Genomic DNA, 10,871 nt, shown 5'->3' on the forward strand with positions numbered 1-10,871 from the left:
TAAAGCACTTTGAGCTGCATTTAATATCATGAAAGGTGATATACAAATATAGTTGTATTATTGTACAAATAAAATACATCAAATAGCAGATATCAAATAGGCCTAGTGGCCTACATCAACCCCAGAGCCATCTGGGCTCTGATCAACGCTATGGCCTAAATATAAACCATAAGCATAAACCATAAAGTGAGTGATGTGGCCATCTAGTGGCCGCATTTGAAAGTGTTAGCCCAAACCACTCAAAGAGGAAGTTTGCTGTCCAAACATGGATGTGTTTCGAGAACGAATCCAGGAACAACAACAAAAGTGTCCCTCATATTTTTGAGAATATGTCGTAGAGTTCCGAGCAGCTTTCTCGAGCAAAATGTCTGGGTTGGATACCATCGTTTTATTTGAACCAGGCTAAACCAGGAAGGTACAAAAGAACAGCCTAAAATACATACAAATAAACATGCGTTTGCTGCGACAGCACGTAAGTAAAGAATGCGATTCACTTAGTGCATGATCACCCCACCCAGCGGCGTCGATATGGCTGGTCCGGCCTAGTGCTCCGAGCCTCCGGTTAAATCTGTGATGTGGTCGCATTCATTTGTTTTGGTCTAGTTCTTTCTTTCGTCGATGCGGATGCTCCTGCGCACAGTGGTGGAATGTAACTAATTACATAATTTACTCAAGTACTGTGTTAAGTACAATCAACGCGTTGTGAGCTTGTAGATCTGCTATTTTTTTTTTTTTTTTTAAACACATTTTATACAGGGCGTGGCTGTAAACAAGCATCTCGAGCTTAGTCCACTTACCCTGGGTAAACAAAGAACTTTGCTTTGCTTTGCTGCATAATGAGTAGTTTTACTTTTGGTACTTTAAAATATATTCTTTAATGCTAGTACTTTTGTACTTTTACGCAAGTACATTTTGAATTCCGGACTTGACGTGTACTTGTAACAGAGTATAATATATATATACTGTAACGTTAAACAAAACGTTACAGTACTTTTTCCACCACTGCCTGCGCACTCTGTCGCAGTGAGGAACCTCTCGAACGCACACCGGGCCATTCGCCGCCAGTGGGCTGGGTACATACTTTTGCGCATGCGCAGTGGACGCTCTGGGGATGGGTATGTCGACGGGAACTAAGATGGCGACTCTGGCAAAAGCGCCAATATATTTACTAAAATAGATGTCTAAAATCAAAACAACCGTCGTTTTTTTCACAGCCCCTCGCGGGTCTCAAGTCAACATGAAGACCGGGGACGTGTTTTGGAGCCGGGATTGACTGGAATCAGGACCGTAACTTTGTCGGCGATATGTGCGAGAGCTATGCCCGCTCGCTGCTGCGTGTTTCGGTGGCGCAGATCTGCCAGGCGCTGGGCTGGGATGCGGTTCAGGTCACCGCCTGCGATCTGCTGTCCGATGTGCTGCACCGATACATCCAGCAGCTGGCCAGGGGCTGCCATCGATACTCGGAGCTCTGTAAGTACTAGTTGGAACGTTTTTCGATCTCTGGATCACTGCGGCAAAGCGACTGTAAATACCCAGACGATCACGTTGTTTTTAAACCGTAGCGGTCCCGCTCTGTGACGAGCGCCCCCTCAATGTACTCATAACGTTAAGGCCTTGTGAAGTTGTGACTAGCAAAGGTTGGATGACAAAACGTACCAGTATAGCTCGCTGACTAAGTAGTTTTATATTATGATTACTTTGCCACCTGTAGTTGACTAGAGAGAACAATCGGAACATTTAGTTGTTGTTTTTTTGTATCTTGTTTTAGAATTGTGGTGATTTCTGAACTCGTGTTGTCTGTGACTTCTCTCAAAGGGGTGTGTGTGTGTGTGTGTGTGTGTGTGTGTGTGTGTGTGTGTGTGTGTCGTTACAATACATATCTCACCGCATCAATCATAAATATCAACACTCGCAGGACATCATGATGTACCTGGAGTGCAGCACTCTAGTGCCATCACAATTATAGTATGTTTAGCTAAGCAAAGAAACAGCTGAAGGACAAGCTAACGTTTGAATCAAAGAAGAGCAAAAATCTGCCATTCATTGTACAATGTACACACACAGTATGCTGGCATTTCAAGGCCATATTGTGATGCATTTGTTTCAGATGGACGTACAGACCCAGTGCTGGACGATGTTGGTCAGGCGTTCAGGCTGCTAGGGGTGAGTTTGAGTGAATTGGAAGACTATGTCCACAACCTGGAGCCTGTGGCCTTCGCCCATCAAACGGCACTCTTCCCTGTCAGCAAAAACAACGTCCTGCAGTTCCCGCAGCCCGGAGCACGAGATACAGAGGAGAGAAAGGACTACATTCCAGAGTATATGCCACCCCTGGTCTCCTTACAAGAAGGTAGGTCTTAAAACTGCTAGGCAATACACAATGAGTATAAGTGATGTTGGCTGTGTGTGGACTGTGGAGTTGTGTGTTTACAGTGTATTTTTGGCTATGATGAGGGGTCGCTACAAAGACTAAACTGTGTGCGAGTTCATTGTGCCATAATGAACTGTATGACACTTAAACTGAATATAGTTCTCACTCCTCTCTCCTTTCTGCTCTGTAGAAGAAGAGGAAGAAGAGGAACCTCTTCCTCCGGACATGGGTACCTCTGCTGAAGCTATGCAGGTGCCACTAGAAGAAACTGATGAGGAAATGGAGGAAGATGAGGCTGTCAATGACGAGAACCATCCACTTAAGAGGCACCTAGACAGCCCTGATTCCGCTATAGGCATGATGCCCACTTCGAAGAGACCACGCATGCATCCTGGCCTCAGCCCCGAATGGGGGGTTGAGCCCAGGGAGCCCCTTACGTCCCTCAACCCACAACGTGTTCCACCAGGCATGCTAGTTTCTCAGGATAGCATTGGCTCCCTATCACCTGAAACGCCTTCTGGAACTCCATCCTTCAGACCTCAGCCAATAGTACCTAGACATTCTGATCACAAGTCCCATGGCACTCCAGGAAGAAAGCCTAAGGTCTCCTCGCCTGGCAGACCACGGATTAAGTCTCCTAAAGGAGTCAGTGCTGGACATATGGGTGGCAGCCCCATCCGTTCTCCGAAGTCTTCTAAGGAGAGGAAAAAATCCCCAGGCAGGACCAAGAGTCCTAAAAGCCCCAAAAGCCCAAAGATGGGCTCTGCCAAGGTATCTCACCCCCAGGGAAAAGTGGATGGTTTGCATAAGTTGCCCCCCATCCTCTCAGCGAGTGAGAGGATGGGGAAGGAGAACATCCATATGCATCCAAGTGTGGAGGACAAGGAGTTACCAGACACTCACTTCAGTAAACTTGAGCCTGACAATACCGCAATTGATGACTCTATTGATGCTGTAATTGCCAGAGCGTGTGCTGAGCGGGAGCCAGACCCGTTTGCTTTCTCCTCAGGCTCAGAGTCTGAGAGCAATGGCTTTTCCAGTCCAAGAAGGCTCACCATCATGGAGCCCTCGACACCCAAACTAATGCTGGGACCCATCAACTCTGGCAAAGACACATCAACGCCGCTTCATCTCAATGTAGGCCCAGGAAACTGGACAATGGATGACTCTATTAATGAGGTGATCCGTAAGGTCAATCAGGGGGGTCCATCTGCACCCCCCCAAAACCAAGGAGAGTATATGTCTTCGGGATCGGCTTCACCACCCACTCCTGAACCCCTTCTAAAGGTATTTGAGGAGAAAAACAGGACTGTTTCCCCAGCAGAAATCAAGAAGAAGCTGAAGAAGGAGCTCAAAACTAAATTGAAGAAGAAGGAGAAAGACAAGCCCAAAGACAAAGACCGGGACAAGGACAGGGGCAAGTTGAAAGAAAAGAATAAGGAAAAGAACAGGGACAAGAGTAAGGACTTCACTAAGGAGAGCAAAGTGCCATGGAAGGAGTTTGGTGCTAATAAGGATGATGAGCATTTCCGTCAGCGGGACTTTGTTGGGCCTGATGGGTCTGTGAAGGTGAAGTCCAAAGATGGAGATGGGTCTCGAAAGGAGAAGGAGAAACACAAAGACAAGAAGAAAGATAAAGAGAGAAGTAAAAAGGACAAAGAGAAACGGGACAAGAGTAAAGACAAGGGGAAAGACGACAGGTCAAAGCTGTCTGCTCTCACTCCCTTTGGCCTGAGCGACGTTCCAGCCCTCTTCAGTCCTTCCACCTGCTTGCGAATCCCCTCCATGCTGCCTCCGCTGCCTCCAATCCTCCAGGAGAAGGAAGTGAAGATCAAGGAGAAGGACAAGAAGAAAGACAAGAAGGAGAAGAAAAAGAAGAAGGAGAAGGAGAAGGAAAAGGAGCGAGAGAAGGCCAAGGAGAAGGAGAGAGAGAAGGAAGAAAAGAGGAAGGAAAAAGAGCGGGAAAAGGAAAAGCGAGAAAAGGAGAAAGAGAAGGAAAAAGAGAGGATTCGCTTGGAAAAGGTAACTTACTTGTCCAATCTGTCTTTTATTATGTATCTGCACCAACTAGAGTCAGATTTGTAAAAAAAATAATAATAATAATAAATACACGTTGCAGAAATACATGTTACTTTACCCTCTTTCAGAGCATACCTATTTACACTTTACCCTCTTTCCCCAGGTGAAGGTGGACACCCCAGTAGCTATCCTGTCCCCAGTCATTCCCAGACTGACACTCAGAGTGGGAGCTGGCCAGGACAAAATGTAAGCATGTATACTTGCATCATGTCTCCTGTGCCACACAGTCAGGGTTTATCGCCCAATATAGCTACTTACAGTAGGGATGCTACAGATTTATATATAATAATAATAATATATAATGGTTTTTTTAGAAAGTACAAAGTACCAATCGGCAGCCGATTTCTCGGTGCGTCTTTACACAAAATATTGATTTTTAAAATGAACTTACAAGGTCACATGTTTCCACTTCCATAGCAACATAAACGGAGGCAGTACACTGCTCTGTTATACAAAATAACAGATTATAAAATTCCTTGGTTAACCATTTAATATAATAATATAACCATATAATAGTAATAACTATCTATTCTATAGCCTACTGTCCACAATATGTCTTGCATGGTTACCTGTCTATTTACAGTTATTGAATTTGTCATTTGGTCTGTAGTTTTGACTGTCATACTGTATGTGTTTTAAAACCTGTACTTTTGAATACCTGTGTTCCACTCTTGCCATGACAAATATAGACATTCATAATTCATTGATTCACTCCATTTTTACATTCTGGTGTTGTTTTTCTCTTCCTAGTGTTATCAGCAAAGTGGTCCCAAACTCGGAGCCCAAAACACCAGTGCCCAAGATCTCTATGCCAAAATCCGGCCCTGGAAATCGTCCCCGGACAGTGACACCACCACCACCACCAATCATTACCCCACCTGTCCCCTCTCTGCCACCGCCTGCCTCACCACTTCCCCCCTCTGCTCCACCTCCACCTATGCTTCCCCCGACATATCTGATGTCCCCTGCTGGCCCCCTCAAAACACCAGTACGCAGTGTTGTAACTGAGACTGTCAGTACCTATGTGGTGAGTTCTACCAATTAAAACCCTAACCTCATATTGTTTTTACAATGATCAAAATGGAGATCATTACTCTTAACTGTATTTTGGTGTCTACTTTGATTGCAGTCAAAATTAATGTTTATCGTTCGTAAGTTTGATACTACAGAAGAATTGGTACAGTCGGCATTAAAGGACTAAAATTTGGGCCTAATGAAAAGGAATAATCCAAAACAAGAAAACTGGCTTTTATTGCATTTTATTTTTCACAACTCAGTCGGTTTTACCCTATGTGGTTTTCTAAAGAGAGAAAGGGGGGGCTGACCTGTAACATTTGTTTGCCAGTTGGCAGTTATATATAGCTATAGTCAAGGGTGGTAAGCATTGGCTAAACTTGCGCATTGTCAGCAGAATCATTGCTAACTCACCCACATCACACAATACCCAGTGTGACTGTTTAGGCTCATCATACCTTGAAAGTCTCTGTACTGTACAGTAGTTATCAACTAAGCCTAAGCGCCCCCGTTTACACTGTCAAACTAGAGGCATCTGTCTTCAATATTTGTCAGAAACTCAGGGTGCACAGAATGTGGGATCTGTTCAATCACAACCAGACCGGTCAACCTGTGTTCTTCTATCTAGAGTACAAAAAAAGATGTTGGCACCTTGTGAGTTCATCAAACATGTACTCTATGACCATGTCGCTGTCTGTCTCCGAATCTCTCTCACTCTTATCTGTATAACAAATTAACAATACAGCTTGTCCATTACGATTTTTAGAAATTTCCCCAATGACTACAAAACTTCTATTATGATCTATTAGGCAATATAGTTGCATGGTTGCAGCCATGCACTATCACTGCATTTTTGCTTTTGAGCTTCCATTTACAAAATGTGTTTACATCATAAATCTGCCTCCTGTTAATTTATCACTAAATATGCAATGTTATGTCATTTGTGATCCTTTTGTTCACCTTATAGGTCCGAGATGAGTGGGGAAACCAGATCTGGATCTGTCCCGGCTGCAACAAGCCGGATGACGGCAGCCCCATGATAGGTTGTGATGACTGTGATGACTGGTACCATTGGTAAGCGTCATATCTCCATCATAAAATAATAATAAGTGTCTGCACACTGTTAGACTTTCTCTCAGTTTATTAACCCATTCAGGCCTGACGTCGGAGAAAAAAAAAAAAGTTTTCTAAATCATGACAATTTTCTGAAAGATTTGAGGCACATTTTAACGATTTTTCAAAAATAGCAGACCTACAAGTTAATAGAGTGGCGCGATATGAGCTTGTAGATCTGCTATTTTTCAATAGCTAAATTATAACATAATGTATGTAACCACCAAAAAGGGTTCCCGCTCAAAATGGGTTAATTGTTTGAATCACCAATCATCTTCATCAGGATCATGTCTCCATCATTCCATGCAGCTCAGATGATAAGTTACTTCTCGGGTCCACTCATACACCAGCATATTTTTGTATATGGCCCTAGTTATTTGAGAAAAGACTTCAAAAGACTTCAAACCCAGTCACTGTCAAATGTCATCGGACGTCTGTATCAGCCATAGCAATGCCCATGCAAGGCTGTCAGGGGTTGCTACTGTAGGTATTGAGGGTTTTTATACAAGCAAAGGGGTGAATGTGAATACAACTACTGTAACTGGTAAAAATGACCTGGTTAACATAATGTATATCATTTGGGCAGCCATAACCCCCTCCATACTATAATGACCTGGTTAACATAATGTATATCATTTGGGCAGCCATAACCCCCTCCATACTATAATGACCTGGTTAACATAATGTATATCATTTGGGCAGCCATAACCCCCTCCATACTATAATGACCTGGTTAACATAATGTATATCATTTGGGCAGCCATAACCCCCTCCATACTATAATGACCTGGTTAACATAATGTATATCATTTGGGCAGCCATAACCCCCTCCATACTATAATGACCTGGTTAACATAATGTATATCATTTGGGCAGCCATAACCCCCTCCATACTATAATGACCTGGTTAACATAATGTATATCATTTGGGCAGCCATAACCCCCTCCATACTATAATGACCTGGTTAACATAATGTATATCATTTGGGCAGCCATAACCCCCTCCATACTATAATGACCTGGTTAACATAATGTATATCATTTGGGCAGCCATAACCCCCTCCATACTATAATGACCTGGTTAACATAATGTATATCATTTGGGCAGCCATAACCCCCTCCATACTATAATGACCTGGTTAACATAAAGTATATCATTTGGGCAGCCATAACCCCCTCCATACTATAATTGAAAGTTGGCAAACATGCACTGCGGTGGCGGAAGGTTCCTATAACGACAGTGGGAGCCCACCCACCCCGCAACCACCAATTTGACCAATTTATTACCAATCTCGTACACCATTGCTCACAAAAGCAAGATCCTTGACCCAATTACAGCCACTGCATCTTACTTTTTAATTAAAGTAAAAGTAGTCTGAGGAAAAGGAACAGTTCTGTTCCCCGGACACTGTTTTGCCAACTTTTGGGATATTTTGGCTGAGATGGCTCTGTTAGTCAAGTCTCAAGTCAGCGTGGAGATTACCCGGCGGTGTTGCTGCCCCTCGACGGTACACAGACAGCAGCCTCTCCGCTGCTCATGTCAGTGTAGTGTTGCTGCAGGAGTGTGAATGAACCGTGCGGTCACTGGAACAAAGCCACCGTATTAGCATTTGAATACCTGTTCTGTGAACACCGTAAAGGTGTGTGCAAAATGACCAGGGGGAGGGGAGCTTCAGCCTTCAGTCAGTGGGTGCTATTTGGCTTACTATTGTGTCAGTGGGTACTTAAGCCCTCAGGAACTCCCAGGGTTGACGCTGCACTGGCAGTGGTATGACTGATACAGATTTCTGGTGACATTTAACAATCACTGGATTTGATGTAAATTTGATCTTCAATCGAATCCAATCACAGTGGTAATTAAAAGGTATTAGATTTTAAAGTGCTGATATGGGCGGATACCCTGTGAGTGAATCAGTTGACAACTGGTGTAAATGTTTTTGGAAGACTAACTATTGCATATTTTAGAGTCACATTTGTTTGTTGTGTATTAACCCATTTTGGGCGGGAACCCCTTTTGGTGTTAGCATTATGTTATGCTTTAGCTATTGAAAAATAGCAGATCTACAAGCTCATAGCGCGCCACCGAGTGGCGCGCTACAAGCTTGTAGGTCTGCTATTTTTGAAAAATCGAGTGTTTCTTCACTGGATGTAACTAACTAACTAATTGTCTCTTGTGTTCAGGCCTTGTGTTGGGATGCTCACAGCCCCGCCGGAGGACCAGCAGTGGTTTTGCGTTAAATGTGCTGGCAAGAAGAAAGACAAAAAACATAAAAAAAGAAAACACAAAGTGCATTGAGAGACTATGCAAATTAAGCACATTTTGGACTTTTTTTTTCTTTTCTTTTTTTTTTTCTTTTTGGGGGTTGGGGCTTACTTAGCCATCTGGGGAACACTCCTGGCACTGCTGGAAAAAAAAGAAAAGAAGTTGAACTTTTTGATTGATCATTCACCATTTGATGATTTTAGTGAATTAATTCAGCCATGTTAGAATGTTAGAAGAAACGAAACAAAAAAACTCAACCAGCACATATCCATGCTCAGTTCTCCCATCCCCACTGCATCTGTAAATGGTTTTTCCAGAGGCTTTTCTTCGGATAACAGAGATGATAACTTCATCTTGGTTCTAAAAGATCACACTTCAGTATTGTTTTGTCACAGGGTGAAGATAAAGAACACAGAGAACACCTTACATCTACTTAACGTTATTCCTGTTAAGTTCGTTTTGCCACAAAAGGAAAGGACACCTGTTATACCTCTCCCCCGTTTTCTGCAGTATCACTGAATGAATAATGTGTGTGTGCGTGTGTGTGTGTGCGCGTGTGTGTGTGTGTATGTGTATATAAAGAGGACCGCGTTGTGCGTGTATAAATCTGTAAATACCAACTTTCAATCCAAGTGCATTTCGTTCGTAGGGTTCCGACTTGTTAAATCCATTTTCAGATATTGGTTTTTAACTTGAATGATTTTTCTGTAATTTCTGTATATTTTTTAAATTGGAAAGTTTGTATTTTTATTTTTCTTCATATGGATTTATCCCGGAGGTGTACTGTAGCTGTGCTTGTTGTAATGTAATTCATTTGCTGATTTCAATATTAAAGTGGAACAGTCTGTTGTATCTTCTCAGACAACACCTGAATCTCATTACATTACCATCCTAAATGATTATCTGTAAACACTCTGTATACTTCTTATTTTTTTTCCCCCCTGTGAAGTTGTCCTTCGTTCACATGCTTTTTATTTCTTTGCCTTTCCACACGTCTTTTTTTTTCCTGTAGATGTTTGTTTGGATGCATTGCATTTACTTCATAAAAATACATAATATTTTAACAAACCCAAGTTTCTGATATTGAATTATTTTCTTTGCTGTTTCAGGGTTGTGGACAAAGAAATAGAACTATAATGTGCTCTCAGTAGGATAGTTGTCAAAGTTCCATTCTCTAGTCAAGTTTTGGATCTGCTATTGCCATTGCTGTTGACTATGCCTTTCTCACAGATGCTACTAGATCTTGCAAAGTAACACTTGACAAATAGTCAGTGAGCCTTAAAGACCAATTGCAACTATGATAATCTCAAAACATGGAGCTTTTTTCCCCTCTTATTTTATTTTTTACCTGATAAGATCAAGATGAGCATGAAGTCTAAAATATTGTCTGCATTTCCCTGAATGCCCACATGGTGTCATGGTTTGTTCATCGAGAGGAGCATTGACAAGCTTCTCTGCCATTCAGATTCTCTTGGATGTGAGGTAGCATTCATTTTCTGCCCATCCACAATCATATTCCAAAGTTATAGGGTCCTTATGGCGAATTCTTGCTATTGGAATAATGAAATATGTTGAATCTGGATATTTAGCGTGAACTTTGTATAGGTACCACTGTAACAGAATAATTGCCTCTAAATTTTAACTTGATGGTACTGGTTGTCATTTGTTGTCACATGGCAAATCTTGACATTGAGTACCAATAAACGAATTGTAGGGGAAACTAATCTCAGGGAAGATAATCAATTCACCTTGACTTTAATTGCAATAAAACTAATATTAAAACACAACAGCTCAAACTGTCAATATACTGTATGTAAATGTTTTCTATTACACACATTCAAGGTTCTCAAGGTTCTTTATTATTTGTCTCCTGAGGAAGAAATTTGTCTTAGACAAAGGGCCCGCATGCAAGCGTAGCTCTTATGCCCATGCAGAGCAGCGCCAATACATCTTTCTTGCAACATCAAAGAAAAAGAAAAAGAAAACAAAGAAGAGGTGGGGGGATAGGGGGGGTGCATAGAGGGGGGGGGG

General features: G+C 42.4%; 1 protein-coding gene across 3 annotated transcripts; it reads left to right on the top strand.

Annotated features, from left to right (window-relative positions):
- The first annotated feature begins 241 nt into the window (after positions 1-241).
- On the top strand, positions 242-9,913 carry taf3 (TAF3 RNA polymerase II, TATA box binding protein (TBP)-associated facto). 3 transcript variants are annotated; one of them, XM_079501846.1, is made up of 8 exons: positions 242-415; positions 1,215-1,470; positions 2,108-2,350; positions 2,562-4,393; positions 4,554-4,636; positions 5,201-5,477; positions 6,432-6,538; positions 8,759-9,913. In XM_079501846.1, the coding sequence occupies exons 2-8, from the start codon at positions 1,305-1,307 to the stop codon at positions 8,871-8,873; spliced, it is 2,823 nt and encodes a 940-aa protein (XP_079357972.1). In that variant the 5' UTR covers positions 242-415; positions 1,215-1,304; the 3' UTR covers positions 8,874-9,913. The 3 variants fall into 3 exon arrangements, with proteins under 3 accessions (XP_079357972.1, XP_079357973.1, XP_079357971.1); XM_079501847.1 differs by lacking the exon at positions 242-415 and adding an exon at positions 631-649; XM_079501845.1 differs by lacking the exon at positions 242-415 and having other exon boundaries at positions 1,087-1,470.
- The last annotated feature ends 958 nt before the right edge of the window (positions 9,914-10,871 follow it).

Source organism: Electrona antarctica, assembly GCF_951216825.1.
Source record: "Electrona antarctica genome assembly, chromosome: 5".
Classification (NCBI taxonomy): domain Eukaryota; kingdom Metazoa; phylum Chordata; class Actinopteri; order Myctophiformes; family Myctophidae; genus Electrona; species Electrona antarctica.